We start from the raw sequence: 18791 nt of genomic DNA on the forward strand, positions 1-18791 counted from the left end.
TCTTCTGGCCTCTGAAGGCACCAGCCATGCAAGTGGTGTACAGGCATATATATAGTCAAAACACCCATACAAATAAAAACTAAATAAAATTTAAAATAACAAAAAGTAAATTGGCCTTGTGTGGCTTTGAGGGCCCTTCCTACGGAAGCTCATACCTTGTAGATATGCTGGACTTGTTGGGTCTTGGGACCTTTAGGGGTGAAACTGATATAGAGTGTGGAGTTCTCCTGGCTGTGGAGAGAGACATGAAGAGTTGGAGTGTGGAAGAAATGCAGCCCAGACCCCAAGAAGCCTCTGGGCCTCCAGCACTGGGCTGGGGCCTTCAGAGGCACCTTGTCATTTAGACCTTTGGAGCTAAGCGCAGTAGAAAGACAGGACTGAAGCTCTGGAATTAGGGTCCCACCTTGGAAGCTGTGTCCTCACTACTACATGCCACCTTCGTTAGTGTGTCAACTCAGCTCACTGTCTAAATGACCATCTCCCACGTGTGTGTCCTTCCCACTCCGACTTCCACTATTCCCGGGTGCTGCAGCTCGCCCGGCCACACCTCCTTCCCACTGTTCTCTCGCACCCACTGCCAGTGTTGGGGGCTGCCCGCCCGCTTGCTTCCCCACTCTCCTCGCCTTTCTTTATGTTCTGCTCACTGTCTCCTTCCTGGCCTCATCACAGAACCTCTGGACGGAAGTCCAAGGTCAACTTTCTCCACGAGCCTTCCATCTCTCCGACACCCGCCCTGATATTTCACGTCAATGCCATCCTGCTTGACACTTAATGTTCAGAAGCCCTGAAGACCTGAGCTCAGACATAGGCTCTGTCCTCACCACATAGAGCCAACTTCAAACAGCCACTGTGCTCTGTATGGTAACCAGAACTCCCAACTAGAGACCCTTTGAGTCCCGCAGCTACCTGCATGCTGACACCGCTGACTCCACCTGTGTGAGTCTGCTCTGACTAGATGATAAGGTGCTGGAGGTCAAAAGTCACTCTGGAAATGTTCCTTCCCTTTCTACCAGCACTATGATCCCAGGAAGTAAGGGAATTCAGCATAAATGGACGTGGCCAAGTGCTTTGGAATGAGACAAACTTAAGTTACCTCCTAGATGCATGGCCCTAGGCAAAAGGCAATTTTCTCTGAAGCTGTGTTCATCATTAGCACCATGTAAAGTGGTGAAGCTTATTACAGCAATAAAGGAAGCTTCAGAAAGAGTCTGCCACCAAGCAGCCAACAGCACACTTCACTGGTGAACACTGACCCGACTGATTCAGACCGAGCTCGTAAAGGGTCTCCTTCTCTGGAACTCTGAAGCCTGTTTTAATACTGGTATGAGTTCTGATCAACCCTGAGATGTCCAGGAAGAGGCATGGAGGGGCGAGAGAGCCTGGCTGGCAAGGACACCCAGATGGGAAGGCATAGGCAGAAGGGGTGTGTGACTGAGCTCCGTGGCACTTACTCCTCAGTAAGGATGTTGACAGGGTACAGGACAGGAATTCGGGTGGTGGCTGAGTTGTCCTTCCCGAGGCTTGAGTTCTCGTTCTCACTGCACGGGGCGAGGTGGGAAGACAGTTAGAAAATCCTCGGCAGGTTGCCTGGCAGTGAAACCCCAGCACAGGCGTGTGGATGGGCCCGCTCACCAGTGCACAGTGCTGTTCAGCTCGACAAAATCTCCCCAGGAGCTGTTGAGTAGCGTGTTAAACATCACCTGGAGGGTCATCTGGCAGGGAAGCAGAGGTGAGAGAAGCTGGAGGTGTCTCGGGAGCAGCATGAGTACCTCATGGTCTAAGCTGGGTCACCAGCCCCACAGTGACCATGGCGTACGTGCCTCCTATGTCTCTGGCACCCGGTGGGTGTGTCATCCCCACTGGACAGATGAAATTGAAGCTCTGGGTCGCTGAGTTAGGTGTTTGAGGTCATAAAATGCATAACCCACTCTCAGGTCTGTCTCATCCCCAGTCCAGACTCAAATATGCAAAGTAACTCTGTAGACTGTCCTCCTTGGACAACCACCTGCTCCCTCCCCAGAACCTGGGTCTTCTCCCTGTTTGCCTGCTCAGGCCCTTGTGAGGGAGCTGCCCAACACTCACCTGTTTGCCTGCTTTGAAGATGGGAGAGCTCACGTTGCATTTCAGGGTCTTAGTCAGGAGACTCGACTCCTCGGTGAGCTCCTCACAGCTCACCGGTATTTGGCTGTGTGGCTGAGAGTAAGGAAGCTTGTTGGGGGACAAGGTCTAGGGTCCCCAGAGGTCACTAACTCTCAGGACTTGTAGCTCCCAGAACTCTGCTCTGCCATGACATATGCTCAGAAAGTCAAGGCCAGAGAGGGCAAAGAGGAAGGCATGGCTGAACCCAGCCATGCCTGTCCCTAGTCTGTTACTGAAGAGGCCGAAGCAGGTGGATTGTCTCAACCTAGAAGTTTGAGTTCAATCTGGGCAACATTGAGATACAGTATTTTAAAAAATGCAAACAAAACAAAATAAATCATGCAAAGTAAAAAAAAAAAAAAGCAGCTATGCAGGACGTGTGTTGTGAGCCCATTGCTATGTGTAGTCTAGTCTGTAAAGTTGCAGAGCAGTGATGAGAAGTTAGCAAGAGACAAAGAACAGGGAAGGGTACCTCCTGCTTAGGACATAAAAGTTCTGGAAAGAGAAAGTCATATGACTACACACACAACCCAGGGCCAGTGAGCTGCACACCTAGGAACTGTTAGAATGCTAAACTTACAGGCATTCACCACACACACACACACACACACACACACACACACACACACAAAAGCTAAAAGTCTCAACCTGAGTTTAATCCCTGGAAACCATATGATAGAAGGAAACACTTCTTCCAGGTTGTCCTCTGACCTTTCCACATGTGCTATAACATGTGTGTTCCGACACATATGTGCACCTTCATATATATGCACACATGCATATGCACTTGAAATAAACAAACAAAATATAAAGACTTCAGAAATTAAAAACAGCTGGGTGGTGTAAGCCTTTAGCCAACTTTAACCGCAGCATCCGGAGGCAGAGGCAAGTGGATCTCTTATGAGTTCCAGGGCAGCCAGGGCTACATAATCAGACCCTGTCTCCAAACTCAGGTCTTCATGTGTGCAACATAAATTGTTTACCCACTGACTGTGCCATTTCCCCAGCCAGCCTCTCTCCCTCTCTCCCTCTCTGTCTCTCCCTCTCCCAGCTCCAGATCAGCATTTGATGAGCACCACCAGGCTAGAATGCAGAGGTGACTGTCAGAGCCCGACACATTAGATGCCATCCCACCCACTCAGGCAATCCAGGTTACCCAAAGTGCACTGGGAATGCCAGCCAGTACAGGAAACCAAGTGCAGTGTGGGAACACCAGCCAGTGCAGGAAACTACCCAGGCAGGTTGGACCCGGAGGCTCACCTGAAGCATCTCCACTTTTCGGAAGGAGAGGCCCGGGGGGAAGTCCAGGTCCAGTCGCACCCAGTAAGCGTCTTCTCCTGAGTTCCTCAGTGTCCACTCCACAGCAAGGCTGGCAGAGGACATCAGACGCAGGACTCCGGATCTGCGGATTGAGAGTGATCAGAATCATGGGGCCATGACTGAGGAAACAGGGTAAAGGTGAGGACTTCGGAGATGAGGGAACTTGCCAACATAAACAGCTCCGATGCTCAGCTCAGTGTCCTAACACTATCCGCCCCAACGCAAGCTCTGCTAATGAGCGCCTTTCTTGGAGAAGGAAGTGCCCCTCCTGGTGGACACAGCCCATGGGTGAAGCCTTTTGACACTGTCTCAGTATACTTAGCAGCTCCCTCTGGAGCTTCACCAACTGAAGAAGGTGTCAAAGGACAAAGGCTTACAAACCTGGCAGGAGGTGACAGGGCCAGGTCTGCCTCACACTTCTTATCCTCACCACAGTTCTTCTCAAAGGGGATCTGAAAGGTCACCAGGAAGGAGGCTCAGGCCCCAGACATAGCAGAGCTAGACAGGCTCCCCAGGCCCACCTGTCTGCCTCTCTTCCCTCTTACCTCCTTAGTGACTGCGTGGATCGAAGGTCTCAGGATGGGCTGCATGTCCCTGCCCTGTTGAGGACGCAGGAGTGAAGACAGGGTGCTCAGCTAAGTGAGAAGGTCTTGTGATGGCACAAGAGAGACTCTGGGCTCAACTGGAATGACTGTGGTCTTCCCACCCTTACCCATACACAGCCTGGTACATGGTCCTTCTCCAGTGACAGCTACACAGTGGAAGGATGACGTACCTCTCCATCTCACAGAGGGGTATCTGGGCTGACAGGAGCTCTTGGCTGTTCAACATCTGGCCTCCCCTGCCTACCCAAAGCCCTTTCTCTGTGGTTTGCCTATGCCAGTCCTCCATCCCCCTAGGCTGCTCTCCAGGTCCTAGAAATTCAATATCATTTCTTTTCCCAGCACTTTCTGTGCTTGTCCTCCAGACCAGCCCCCACCCTACACTCACTTCCATTTGGTAACATGTCAGCATGTAAAACAGACACAAGAAGAGACAACAAGGCAATGTCCACAGTGGGTAAGGGGCTATGATGAGACAGTACAGGAACGCTTCGAGGTGTGGAAAAAGGACTCCTAACCCAGAGAAGGAAGTCCTGAAGCAATGGCATCCCTACTGATTGCTGTATTTGGATCTACAATACCCACCTCTCCATGTGTTAAGGGCCTGGTCCCAGACTCTGTGGTAATTGGAAGGTGGTAGAGCCTCTAAGAGCTAGCTCATAGTTGGAGAATGTTATGCTGTTGGAGGTGTTTCCTTGAAGTTGACACTGGCACCCCAACTCTTCCCTCCTGTCTCTACACTTCCCAGCCACAGGGATGAGGGTCAGTAGTGTTACAATGCACTCCCCACCATAATATGCACCCGTCAAAGGTCCAAAGCAACAAAACTGATGATCGTAGACTGTAACCACTGAGGTAAGTCCAGATGAACCTTTCTTCTTTATAACTTGCCTATCGGAGTATTTGTTACCGTCACAGAACGCTGACTAGGGCACTAAGAAAGTAAGAGGAAGCCAGGCGAAGGAAATGGAGAAGGAAGTTCAGAGGATACACAGGCCCTGAGGCATGACAGACTGCACCCCCCAGGGAACAGGTCTAGCTCCAGCACAGCCCATCAGAAGGATCCAGAAGGCAAAACTCAGTTCAGGTTCCACTATGCTTGTGGGTAATGCGGGGGCACTGAGATTACATTCTACGGGCAGTGGAACCTTGGGAGGTCTTCACAGGTTATCAACGCTGGATCTTCTAGAAGACTCCAGCCTCCAGACTCTTCTTTAAATAGAGAAAGCCTTAGTGCTCTCTGCTGACGGCTCCCACCCACCTCAGCAGTCACACGGATGTTCACTACCCATGCATCCATGAGCCACATGCTGTCCAGGGCCTTGACTCCCTCAGCTATTCTTCTGAAGGAACCAAGGTCCATCTCCCATCTCCCTTGACCATATCAGTATCTCTCTCTCTCTCACACACACACACACACACACACTCCACACAATATGTAATGCAAGCATTTTTTTTTTTTGATGTATGTCACTCTTAGCTGGGTGTGATGGCTCTTACCAGTAATCTCAGAAATCTGGTCACAGGCAGGATTATTAAGCATCCCAGACAACCTTGACAATGACAACGACTACAACGTCAGTCACCACTCAAGCCAGTTTTTGCAAGCTGTTTCTATTGTTTGCCGTTGAACAGGCCTAGCAGGTCTCTGGCCCTGCCTAGCACACATCTAGTTGCCTCTTGGGTGATCCAGAGGCCCAGATTCCACTCTAAGGCTGAACTCTCTAGCCCCCTTTCCTGATACAGTTGTGCTCCCTCCAGTGCTCCCTGCAGTGGAGTGCCATCACCCTCCCCGATGCAAATGACACGTGGCCATTGCCTTTTGCCTCTCTGCACATCTCAAGTTCCCCGCAATCCTGCCTCTAGAGACTCTCCTTAATGCATCCCCCTCTCCCCGCTCCCACAGAGCGCCTTGCTTCAAGCCTGACTCTTGCCCAGTCCTTCCTCCCTCCAGCTTCCTGTTGTTGCCATGCAGCCCTCATCGGCGCAGGAACTAGCTGCTTCAATGTCTATGTGAAGGCAGCCATGTCTCCTCCCCATCTCCTAAACATCTGGTCCCACCCCTCTGGGCCTTGGTTACCCCATATGTATGGGGTATGCATACAACCAAGGCCTGGTCCCTGGCATTGGGTTAGCAGTATGGATATGACCAGGTCATAACAAAGGGAAGATGTCGCTCCTCTACCTGGTTGTCAGAGCTCTGACAAGGGTATGGATGCAAGGACGATAAGCTCTGTGAACTATGGAGCAGGCTCCCTGACAACGGGCCCATGCCTGTAATCAGGAATCAGGGGTGGAAGCAGGTAAACCAGGAGTTGAAAGGCGACCTGAGCTTCCTAGAAAGTTCCACACCAGTCTGGATATATAAAGGAGGGAACAGGGACAGAAGGAAAGAGAGGGAGAGAGAAGGATTCTTGATGCCTTTGTCCAGGTATCTGGCTACAGAACATATAAAGCTAGGCCTGTGCCTTTCCTGCTTACATCGGGTTTTAGTTGGGTCTTTGCCACCAACACCAAAAACACCTGAGGAGCTGAACAGATGGACGACCTGAATTCAATTTCCAGCACCCACATACATGGTAACTCAAAACTCCAGGTTCGGGAAATCTGATGCCTGCTTCTGACCTGCATGGGTCTAGTACAAACACAAACATGCAGGCAAAACACTCACACATTTAAAATAAAAATAATAAATATAAAAAAATTAAGCTTATGAAAATATAACATTTCCTTTTCCCACATGAAAGTTCTTTAATGTTTCTGCAATATCTTTAGCTGGAACCTAAGTCCTTCTGACCTCATCACCCCAGAGTCCCCAATGTCTTTTTGCCTACCCCACAGTATCGTCTTTCTGAAAACTTACCTGTCCTTCTCTGGGTCACCTCTGTGGACAGATTTGCTTTACCCCCTCAGATCTCAGGCATACATTGCTGTAGCCCGGTCCCCAGTTTAACAGAAGCACCATTGAAGAGGATTGTGACCATGGCTTCTCTGGCAGCAGGCTATGAGCTCCTCCAGAGCAGGGTCACATGTATGAGCCACAACTGAACGAGTGCCCAGAAGTGGCAGAGCACAAAGTGGGCCTCAGTCACCTTTGCTCAAGTGCATATGTAGCAGCCAGTACACTGTGCTCGCTTCCTGTAAGCACGATGCCCTTTCTCCAAATCCCAGGATTGGGGGTTGAGGTGGGGGAGGCGGGTGCACCCATCATATGATGCCAAAGGCAAAATGGACGTGATGGTCACCATACAGGAATCCGCTAGCTCTGGAATAGTCCCACAATGGATGGGGATCGAACCCACTGAGGCTTTGCCAGGAAGTCCACAATCAGGTTCCCAGGCCACTTCCTTCCCCCAGATCCTGTTTCCTCTCACCAGTCCAACCTGCTGACTGTCAAGAATTTCAAGAGAACATCATGCTTCTGGCACTGCATAGGGAGTGTCTGATCTTGGGAATTAGGACAGACATTCCCCCATTAGTTTTATAGCATCCCAATCTGGCATTGAGTACACAAGAGAGAGGAGGTTAAGGTGCTCTGTGTTAGCAACAACAAGGAACAGACCCTGCCCGAGCACTAGGCCCTCTGAAGTTCTCTCCCTGGGGTGTGTGTGTGGTACAATGCTAGACTGTGAGCTGGGACCTGGAACAGGCTCACTGAAGGGACCTTTATCTCTTCCTCAGAGCTCCCTCGGGCTCCCCTCCTTCCCAAAGCTGTTTAAATACGAATCCCTATGAATTCCCTTCCCCCTTAATTAACACATATTAGCTTTACTACTGCTAAACAGATTTTCCAGTCTTCCCCTCAAACGTCCATCCCTCCATCAGCCTTACCCCCTTTTGGTCCCTTGGTGTTCCTTCTTCCTCCAAAAGAGAGAAATTCAGAGAGACATTGATAGGGGAGATGAGGTCTTGAATGCAGATCTGAGGGCAAGAACACATTGTCATGATGAATCTGAGAGCGAGCCTCATCTAAGAGAGTGCACGTTATCGCCGTGCTTCACCAGCCATAAGATTCCAGGAGTTATCTGTTAAGACCTTATCGCTTTCCACTGCATATACTTAAATTCATTAAACAAATTCATTATGTGTCAGATGTTTATAATGTGCGCCCAGCACATGCCAGACATCACTAATCAATCCCACAGTTTTCCATAGGCTCGTAGTGGAAGCACTTAAACCATTTGTTTGTTGATCCCTATAGGTTCATATGTTTGGCTACTTAGTCTCCAGTTCGTAGAACTGTTTGGGGAGGATTAAAAGGTGTGGCTTTGTTGGAGGAGGTGTGTCACTGGGGTGGGCTTCGAGGTTTCAAAAGCCCATGTAATTCCCACTTGGCTCTGCCTCTTGCTTGTAAAGCAGATGTAGGCTGTCAACTACTTCAGTGTCATGCTTGCCTGCCTACTGCCACACTCCTTGCCATGATGACCATGGACTCACTCTCTGAAGCTGTAAGCAAGCCCCCAACAAACTCTTCTAAGTAGTCTTGGCCATGGTGTCTCTTCATAGCAATAGAAAAGTAACTAAGACTCCATTATTAAATTGATCCAGGGGTTGGGGATTTAGCTCAGTGGTAGAGCGCTTGCCTAGGAAGCGCAAGGCCCTGGGTTCAGTCCCCAGCTCCGAAAAAAAAAAGAACCAAAAAAAAAAATAAATAAATTGATCCAGTCATGGTGACTCATGCATATAACCCAAGGATTTAGGAAACTGGGGCAGGAGGGCCACTAAGAGCTTCAGGCCAGCCTGGGCTACAGAGTAAGATGTTTTTCAAACAATTTTTTTAAATTGCTCTAGGGAGCTGGAAAGATGGTTTATTTGTTAAGAGCACTGGCTGTTCTTCCAGAGGACCCAGGTTTGATACCCAGCACCCACATGATGGATCACAACTGTCTGTAACTCCAGAACTGGGGGATCCAATGCCTTCTGGCTTCCTGGGACAACAGGTCTGTAAGTGGTACAAAGATATACATGCAAGCGAAACACCCATAGACATAATATATGTACGTATTCAATACATATACACATATAAGATATAATAAATATTATGTATATTTCTGTTCTAGGCACCCATTATCAAACTTGATGCAAGAACATTCCAGAACAATTAGAGCTATTAGTCCTTGCCAGCAGAGTTGGCCATAACAGCACAGACGACTTTCACTCTGATCTTAGCCTAAGGAGCCTGTCAACAGTAATGGAGGGGGGCATAATCACTCCCTATTCCCAATGAGGAAAAGAGCTCTCAAACCTGAGCCAATTTTCTTCAGACAATTAGTGGAACAGAACTAGGAACCCACATACCCAGACCCAAAGCTCAAGGTCCCCCCAAGCCACGTTGCTGTCAAATTTTTTGCTCTGGCAAATTTGTTTTAAGTTTCTAGAATGAGAAGGGCAGAGCGTGAGGAGCAGAGGGACCCAGAATGTAGCTAGGAAGAGACCGTGAGTAGCTAACTGTTCATTGTGAGCACCGACTACTGGGGCGATGCTCCACCTCTGTGTTTCACATCCCAAGGAAGAAACCTCGTGGAAGAGACAACAAGCAAACTCCATTGGGACATTTGGGAAACTGTCCAAAATAATACGTTTTTAAAAAGAGATTAGGCCAGGCGTTAAAAGCACCGGCTGCTGTGCTCTTCCAGAGGTCCTGGGGTCAACTCCCAGTGTGCACATAAGTGGCTCGAAACCATCTATAATGGGATCTGCTGCCCTCTTCTGGTGTGCAGGTGTACATGTGTATAGAACACTCAAAATACATAAACCTCCTGGGGAGGGGGGACGGAATCTGGGTGGTGGTGCACGCCTTTAATCCAGCAGACAGAGGTACACAGATCTCTGAATTTGAAGCTAGCCTGGTCTTCAGAGTTAGTTTCAGGACAGTTAGGGATACACAGAGAAACTCTGACTCAAAAGCCTTTAATCCCAGTACTCAGGCATATCTCTATGAGTGTTATATGCCAGTGAGATCCTATCTCAAACAAATAAAAAATCGCACTTCCTGGTATGAGTTCTGGTAATAAATTTTCATGTTTCCATATGTATCGGGTAAGTAAAGACACAACGCTAAAACTAGGGAAGTGTTAATACAGGAGGGAGAGGAAATGCTTAATACATAATTCTCATCACATCGAAATGCCAAGGCTGGGCAGAAGGCAGAGGTATGAGGCTCTCTATGAGTCTGAGGGTATCCGGGCTTACATAGTGAGTTCCAGAACAGCCAGGGCTGAACAGAGAGGCCCTGCCTCAAACAACAACAACACAACACAAACAAACAAACAGTGTAGGTGCAGGAATACAGAGTTATAACCCTAGCACGCAGAAGGCTGAGGCAGGAGGAGGACACCAATCCAAGGGCAGCTTGGGCTGTGTAGCAAATACCAAATCAGCCAGGGTCACATAAACCCGACCAGGTTACACACAAAACCCTGTCTCAAACAAAAGTGCACACAAACATAATAAGACTAGAGAGGAAAATCCCTGCAGAGTGTTACGTCAACCACTGAACAGCAGAGGAAATGGCAGAACAATGAAATCAGTGTCACTTGTCACAGCTGTATGGTGACAGAGCTAAGCCTACACACGCCCTCACTGCTTCTCACTGCAGTCAACCCTTCCTGGAACTCCAGCACAGGCTCGCTTACTGGGAAGTGGAAGTGGAAGTCCATGCAGGACTTATCTGGGGTGACAGATGTGTTTCCACTGAGCTCGCGGCTTCCTCCTGGGAACAGACCTCGGCTCCTCGTCCGATGGCCGTCCAGCTGCAGGGTGTAGCTGAGGTTGGCGAGCAGGCGACCTAGGCAGGGAGGAAAGCAAGAGATGGATGGTGGGAGAACCTCCCCAGGCTGGCCTGGCGGGCAGTTCTGGGAGCACGATGGAACTGACCTTGAAACTGAGGCGTAAGGGGGCAGATCTGGAAGCACACCTTGAGCTTGACGCCTTCCTTCTGCTCCTGACTGGCTGAGTAGGAGCACTCCACCTCATGCACTGGGATTTCGTCTGGGGAGAAGGACAGCTCAGTGGCAATATCCACCACCGGCCTCGAGCTGTAGAGCAGAAAATCACTAAGTCTCTCTCTTGGGCACATCCCACTGGGCTAGTGACACACATTTGGGAACTCTGTCCAGCAGAAGACAGAAGACTCTCCTTCCACGTCATAGTCAGAAATCTCTCTAGCTAGAGATAAGGCTCAGAGGTTAAGAGCACAGTCTGCTCTTCCAAAGTGCCTGAGCTCAATTCCCAGCAACCCATGGTGGCTCACAGTCATCTGTAATGGGATCTGGTGCCCTCTTCTGGCCTGCAGGTGTACGTGCAGGTGGAAAGCTGTATACACGATAAAGTCTCTCCACGGCAGCAGTGACAGTTAGGGCTTCCCTAGTTCACTACAGCCTTGTGATCTATTTTTTTTTCCTTTTCTTTTTTTCGGAGCTGGGGACTGAACCCAGGGCTTTGCGCTTGCTAGGAAAGCGCTCTACCACTGAGCTAAATCCCCAACCCCTACACTCTCTATATTTGTACCCACGAGCGCACACACTAAACAAATAAACATGATATAGACAGACAGACATTTTTTTTTAAGAGAGAACAAGGGAAAGGGGGGGGGCACACCTACAATCCCAGTGCTGGTCGGAAGACCGCAGTCTGGGATAATGGCCCTAAGAGGGAGCAAGAGACTCAGTTGTGCCACATGATGTGGGGGAGGGGAGGCTCTAGGTGGGGTTTTGTGGCATTGGGAAATGAGCTTAGAGACATGTGCACCTTGCCATGGGATTTTTTTCCCTTGAGACAAGTTCTTACTATGTCACCCCTGGCTGACCTGAAAATCACCATGTAGACCAGATCATGCCATGTAACATTCAGAATAAACTTCAAGCCTTTTATTACCTGTCTAATCGTCCTTTTTCCTACCACACTGCCCTGGGGCAACTACATTCCAGCCACACTCCCCCTCTTTCCTGTCAGTCTTCCACCTTTCTTACGGCCTTGGCACATGCTTGGCTTCCTGTAAAGCTCTTAATGGAGGTCTCTGCCAGCCTGACACATTCCAACCCCAGCCCCTCAGAGAGGCCCCGATCTGCAATGGGCCGCCACTGCTGCTGTCTCACAGGAGCCTGTTCACCTCCTTGTCTAACAGTCGATCTAAGTTTTCATTATCCATATCCTCACACACACTCGGGGCCCAGTGTCTGACCCTGAATTCAAGACACGGCAGGTGCAGGGCATGGTGGTACATCCCTACAATCCAGGAGGCACGAAGACCTTGGCCTCAAGACTAGTCTGGGTACCATACTGAGCTCGAGGCTAACCTGCACTGAATCATGACTCTGTCTTGAAAAGACTAAACAAAATCTCCCAAATAAAGCAAACAAACAAACCACACAGTAGGTGACAGGGCTGAGGGTGGGGTGCAGTAACAGAGTCTCCTTAGACTGCACGAGGATCTGGGTTCCATCCCCAGAACTGCCACAAAACCTAAAAGGGGCCAGCAAGATGGCTCAGAGGATAAAGGAGCTTGCCTCCAAGCCTGACAACTTGAGTTTGATCCCTGAGACCCACAGGGTAGAAGGAGAAAACTGACTCCCTAGAGCTGTGCTTCCCACATGTAGTGCAGAATGTGCATGAAAGTAAACACACACACACACACACACACACACACACACACACACACACACACACACATTTTTTAAAAGTATAATATGTGATATCAATTCCCTGTACCAGGTCACTAACAAAGCAGGAACTGTCACTGCCACTTTAAAAGAGGAAGAAATCTGGGTTCCAAGAACCCAAGCCAGCAGATTTTAACATCACACAATGAAAGAGACTTGGGTGCAAATCCCATCTGGGCCTCTGAGTAGCAGCTACTGAGCCTGAGACAAGACATGGAAACCAAGAAGGCCGGCCGGCCCCAGGGGTTCCTGAAGGAAGAGACTTGTGACAGTCAGGGCCACTCAGGAAACCCATCTTACCTCAGCACAATCACCTGGCCCTCAGCTCCTACAACCACATCTGCCAGCCTGTCCCCTCCAAGGTCCTTCACTCCATGGATGGAGCGTCCAAACCACCGGACTCCCGGGGACACCTGGGTTCCTGGTATACGCTGGCGCGAGAGAGGAATGGATACTAAGCCAGGAGAGGCAGGTACAGGGAAGGAAGCCAGGCTTCAGGGTGTATGGGATCCCAGTTTGATGGGCAGGCAGGGCACCTTACCTGACTTGACTGGGAACTGAACCCACCAGGCTTCCCATTGAAGATATACACAGCCCCCTGCTCCTCCAGAGGGGCTCCCACGGCCACATCAGTCAGTCCATCCCCATTGATGTCTGTCAGGGCACTTATGGCAGCTCCAAACCGACCAAGCGGGTAGCCGGGGTCACCCTGCAGCTCTGAGACCATTTCGAACAGTGACTGGGAAGGAGATGGATGACACATTAACCTCTCGACCGCAGCAAACTTTCCCAGAATGTGACACTGTTGTAAATACACTGAAGAACACAAAAGAAATGTGTGACTGGGTCCCTCAGAGCATCAGAATGACCCTCGTTTGTTTCTGTCTGCATGCCCTGGTGGCTCTGAAGAATGACGGAGTCGCCTTATCCTGGTGCTCACATTTGTTACCTAAGGATTGTAGGAGTTTACGAGAAGGTCAAACGAGACCACGTGTACAAGATGCTGGACACCGAGTCTTGCACAATATACCACAACTATCAGTGACTGCTGGTTGTTTTAAAGGTTTGGTTGGCATAGCAAAAGAGAAGAGCCCTTCAGAATAGCCCAGCCCTGAGCAGGACTTCACACCTTCACCCCGCTCTGCCTTGCTGCTGGGGTCCTGGTTCTCACCCGTCTTCTCTGGTAAACGGACACTCGGCCTCCTCTCTGCTCCCCGTAGAAGAGGGGCGCTCCAATCAGCAGCAGATCTGTCTCGCCATCTTGGTGCAGGTCAACGCTACATAGCTCCCCACCAAAGTAAGATCCGATCTGTGAGGACAGCAAGGTATCTGAGGAAGAGTCAACAGGGCCAGAGGGAGGTGCAGGTCCTCTCCGAGTACCACGTCCACCTTCCCCCACCTCAAATGCAGGAGGAAGCCTCGAGCTCATGTGAATTAAGACAGGTTGGGCCCCTGGAAGCTCAGTGTCTTAAGGTGGGGAGTCAGGAAATGATGTTTACCTCCCAGGCTGCTCTAAGCAGCAAACATGACTCATCCTACACACGTACACGTACGGCGTTTGCAAGACACGGCAACCCACTCGCGTCACTCTCACCTGAGTCCCTTCTATCTTCTGAGTCTGGTTCCAATGTCCTCCAGCCTCTGGGGCTTGGAAAAGCAGCACTTGTCCCACATGCTGGTACCTCGGAGCTCCTGCTGCCAGCAGTGGTCTGGAGCTCCGGGAGGTCAGCCAGACCACAGTGTAACCTGACAAAACAGAATAGGCGTCTGGAGTCAGAAGTGCAAAGGCTGCTGGGAGAAGGAGAGCCCAAGACACTGAGCTCATAACCGAGATACATGGAAATAGCCAGAAGACCTTTTACCTGAGAGAGGCAGCCATACGCACTGCTGCCCCAGCACTGTTCAACTGTGAACAACCTGCTTACCCCGGGAGCAGCCGGCCATCTGCTTCAGACACGGTCTGTCTGCTGAGGTGTGACTGATTTTGTTTCATGCACATGAGTGTCTTACCTGCATAGACATATGCGTCCCATGTGCATCTTTAGCAACCATGGAGACCGGGAGAGGGCATCAGATCCCTCAAAACTGGTGTTACAGATGGCCATGGGCCACTGTGTGGATGCTAGGAACCAAATCCCAGCCCCTGCAAGAGCAGCCAATGCTCTAAATCACTAAGCTGTTTCTCCAACCTTGTGGTTAAACAACCAAAGAGGGGAAACACGCCCTGAATGTAGGCAGTATCGTTTCATGCTGAGCTCCTGGACAGAAGAAAAAACAGTAATCAAGCTGAGTTGACGACAGGCGAATGCAGACCTCAGACTCCTGCCTCCAGGCCTCTCCACCACGGCCTGCTGTGCTCCTTCCTACACTCTGAGCCACAACCAAGCCCTTCCTTCCTTCCTTCCTTCCTTCCTTTCCTTCCTTCCTTCCTTCCTTCCGCTGCCCTTTCAGATCTATTGTCTTAGAAACTCGGTACGTAATTTATACAATACGCTCAGAAGAAGAGGGTGCAGTGTGGTGGTGCACGCTTTTAATCCCAGCACTTGGGAGGCAGAGGCAGGAGATCTCTGAGGTTGAGGCCAGCCTGGTCTACAGCGTGAGTTCCAGGACAGCCAGGTTTGCACAGAGAAGCCCCGGCAGAGTTGACACTCACACTGAAAACGAACAGTGGAGGGGCTGCTACATGTGTGTACTCAACACTCCAGGGCCAGAGCAGGGGATCCACCAGGCCCACGTGAAGAGAAAGGGAAGGGAAGGACACTCGAGAAACTTCCATTTTAAGCGTGTTAGTTCAAAACCCTTTTTAGGGCTCAAGAGCTTGCTCAGCAGTTCTGGCTGATTTTTTTCCCCCAGAGAACCCAGATTCAAGGCCCAGTGGCTTACAGTCCCAGGGTATATTACTCCCTCTTCTGGTTTTCAAGGGTACTACATGCAATTGGGACACAAAAGTACAAGCAGACAAAACTATACATATACCATAATACATATATAAATCTCCCTCAGGAAAAAAAATCTTTTCACCAAGATGGCACAAATGGTAAAATGAAGTCCCCATCCTCCCCAAAGCTGAAACCAAATCCAAGGCTTTGAAAGTTACGCAAGCAGTGCTCCATGGCATTTATAGTCACCCGAAGATGATTCACATGTCACACGCATGGCCCAAGGGGAGACAGAAGAGCCCCCCAGGAGAAACAAGCCTGGTTCCTGCACTGCCATTCGGCTCCCCTGACCACTGTGCACAGACAGAGGCGCCTGTAAGTGACAAGATCAGAGCAAGCAGGCTGCGAAGACCTCTAGGGCTCTGCCGTGGCCAAGGTCACTACCTTGATAAGGCTTGGCAGAAAGAAGGCACGTGCCCCCAGCTGCCACTCTGGGTGTTGCCACAATAAATAAATAAGAGCAAATATTGTGCCAAGTACTTTCACCCCAGCACTAGGAGGCAGAGGCAAGTGTATCTTTGAGTTTAAGGCCAGCCTGGTCTACAGAGTGAATTCAGGTTGGGAATTTTTGTCACCCCTCATACATCCCCCATACAAAAGTAAATATGGTTCAAGATTCTATTGGATTCTTTTTGCAGAGCAACTGAAAACAAGCAAATCACAGGCAAGGAGCAGGAAGAGACTACACCTCATCCATGTTCAGTTCATATCTTTGTGAAGCACATCCCTGAGGAATGCCCTTGGGAGTCAGAGACAGGGTTTAACTCTCAGTGTTCTGACTTTCCAGCTGCATGACCTGGAAAAAAATCATCCCATGCCCCCTCTCAGCCTGCTTATAATCTAAACAACAACAGCAACAGAGAGAGAGAGAGAGAGAGAGAGAGAGAGAGAGACAGAGAGACAGAGAGAGACAGAGAGAGACAGAGAGAGAGAGACAGAGAGAGACAGAGAGAGAGACAGAGAGAGAGAGAGAGAGAGAGAGAGAGACAGAGACAGAGAAGAGAAGTGGAGAGGCTGAGAGACAGAGAGAAAACAGAGAGGCAGAGAGAGGCAGAGAGAGACAGAGAGAAGCACCAGCTGCAAGGAAGTGGTTCTGAGAATCAGATAAAACCACAGACATATTGCTTAGCTTCCCACTAGTGAGAGCTAAGGTCAGCAGCCACGGAAGGCTGACTGTAGGGAGTGATCTGAAGGAGCCTCAGTGTGAGGCCGCACGGCAGCCTGGGAAGAGCACATCAGCTGACCCAGCAGGCTGGAGCAGTGCAGGGTGAGACCCCAACAGGGTATGAGCAGGCAACTGTGACCAGACAGACAGGCTTCTTTTTCTCTGTGCCTAGCATGACTTTTGTTTGGTTGGTTTTGGTTTTTCAAGACAGGGTTTCTTTGTGTAGCCCTGGCTGTCCTAGAAATCACTCTGTAGACCAGGCTGGCCTCAAACTCAGAGATCGGCCCACCTCTGACTCCTGAGTGCTAGGATTAAAGGCATGTGCTCCCCAGGCCTGGCAGGAGCCTTTACTTTGTGTGTGTGTGTGTGTGTGTGTGTGTGTGTGTGTGTGTGTGTGTGTGTGTGTGTATATGTGTCTATGTGTGTGTATGTGTGTGTGTCTGTGTCTGTATATATGTGTCTGTGTGTTTATGTGTGTCTGTGTCTGTGTCTGTGTGTCTGTGTCTGTGTATGTGTATGTCTGTGTCTGTGTCTGTGTCTGTGTCTGTATGTGTGTGTGTCTGTATCTCGTGCATCTGTTCTGGGCGGCCAGAATAGGGTATCAGAGCCCCTGAAGCTGAGTTACAGGTGGTCAGTGAGCAGCCCAGTGTAGATGCTGGGACCTGAACTTCAGTCCTGGACATGAGCAACAATCAGTTCAACTCTGACCTCTCATCCCAATCCCCTCACCCTCCTCTTCCTTTTAAGATAGAGCTATTTAGGCCATGACAGCCTCTGTGTTCACAATCTTCCTGCCTCAGCCTCCCAAATGCTGAGATTACGGGCCTGAGGCATCATTGTCATGCCTAGATGAAAAGAATTCTTAAAATTAAATAAAACTGGGCTGGTGAGATGGCTCAGCAGGTAAAGGCCATTGCCACCAAAGTAGGTGATCTGAGTCTGATCCCCAGAAAGCACATGGTAGGAAGAGGAAAAAGTGCTTGCAAGTTGACCTCTGACCTCTACACATTCCCTGTGACTTGGTCTAGATAAGCTGGTCTAGAATACAAAACAGCTTGACTCATAAAAAAGGAAGCTCACACCTGTAATCTAGCATTTGGGAAGCTAAGGTAAAAGGCCTGCAGTGCATCCCTGGTCATTCTGGATTAGGAAAGACTCAAACCTTCCTCTCCTGAGGAGGAGAGAGAGAGAGAGAGAGAGAGAGAGAGAGAGAGAGAGAGAGAGTGAGAGAGAGACAGAGACAGAGACAGAGACAGAGACAGACAGACAGAGACAGACAGAGAGAGAGAGAGCGGGGATGAGATTCCACTATTATACTATTATTTTGAAAATGGGTCTGAGCTACTCTGGCCTCTCCAACCTGAAAAACAAACAAACAACAAGAACACAGCAGAAAAGCAAAGTGCTCACCCAGATAACCTCCTCTCTCATCTGAGGTCAGCGGTTCCTGCCCAACAAATGTGGCACCCTCCAGGTCTTCATGCAGGTCCAGAAAGCCCCCAGCCCAATCCTTAGCCCCAACGGCTCCAACAACCGCATGGCCCTGCCCAGGGAAGGAGAGGACCAGGGTGAGTGTCACCCTGAGTCAGGTAGATCCCCCAGCATCCCTCCCTCGTCACCTTCACCGCACACCTTGCTGAGGTCCGCGCTGATCCCGCTGGAGGAGAGTTCCATATTAAAGGATGCCAGGTCCTGTTTGCTTGTGCCTGAGGGACAAGAGACACCCGAGGAACAATAAGAAAGAAGATATCTGTGCGAGCAGTGAGCAAGAGCACAACATTGACCTTCGGACAAGGTGAAACCATGAAGCTGAGTGTCAGTCACTGTAATCATGCGTCAGACTCCAGCGGATGGCCCCACACCTATGCGAATAGGGGAGGCAATAATTGAACTCAGACTATTCTTTTTTTTTTTTTTAATGGAGGCTAGACACTGGGAGGAGGCATGGGGCCTTTCTGGAAGGAGC

At 49.9% G+C, this 18791-nt stretch overlaps 1 protein-coding gene across 2 annotated transcripts in view; it reads right to left on the bottom strand.

Moving 5' to 3' along the window:
• Itgal (integrin subunit alpha L) overlaps positions 1-18791 on the bottom strand; it is a 36254-nt gene that overhangs the window by 6856 nt on the left and 10607 nt on the right. For both annotated transcript variants that reach the window (XM_032892580.1, XM_032892579.1), the window contains exons 10-25: positions 18458-18531; positions 18236-18368; positions 14316-14467; positions 13893-14030; positions 13263-13460; positions 13022-13152; positions 10938-11098; positions 10697-10848; positions 7893-7982; positions 4005-4058; positions 3841-3911; positions 3400-3541; positions 2083-2193; positions 1633-1712; positions 1452-1538; positions 156-231 (exon numbers count right to left, since the gene is read on the bottom strand). In XM_032892580.1, coding sequence (XP_032748471.1) covers positions 156-231; positions 1452-1538; positions 1633-1712; positions 2083-2193; positions 3400-3541; positions 3841-3911; positions 4005-4058; positions 7893-7982; positions 10697-10848; positions 10938-11098; positions 13022-13152; positions 13263-13460; positions 13893-14030; positions 14316-14467; positions 18236-18368; positions 18458-18531 — 1850 coding nt within the window. The remainder of the gene's footprint in view (positions 1-155; positions 232-1451; positions 1539-1632; positions 1713-2082; positions 2194-3399; positions 3542-3840; positions 3912-4004; positions 4059-7892; positions 7983-10696; positions 10849-10937; positions 11099-13021; positions 13153-13262; positions 13461-13892; positions 14031-14315; positions 14468-18235; positions 18369-18457; positions 18532-18791) is intronic.

This window comes from Rattus rattus, chromosome 2, assembly GCF_011064425.1.
Source record: "Rattus rattus isolate New Zealand chromosome 2, Rrattus_CSIRO_v1, whole genome shotgun sequence".
In the NCBI taxonomy this organism is placed as follows: domain Eukaryota; kingdom Metazoa; phylum Chordata; class Mammalia; order Rodentia; family Muridae; genus Rattus; species Rattus rattus.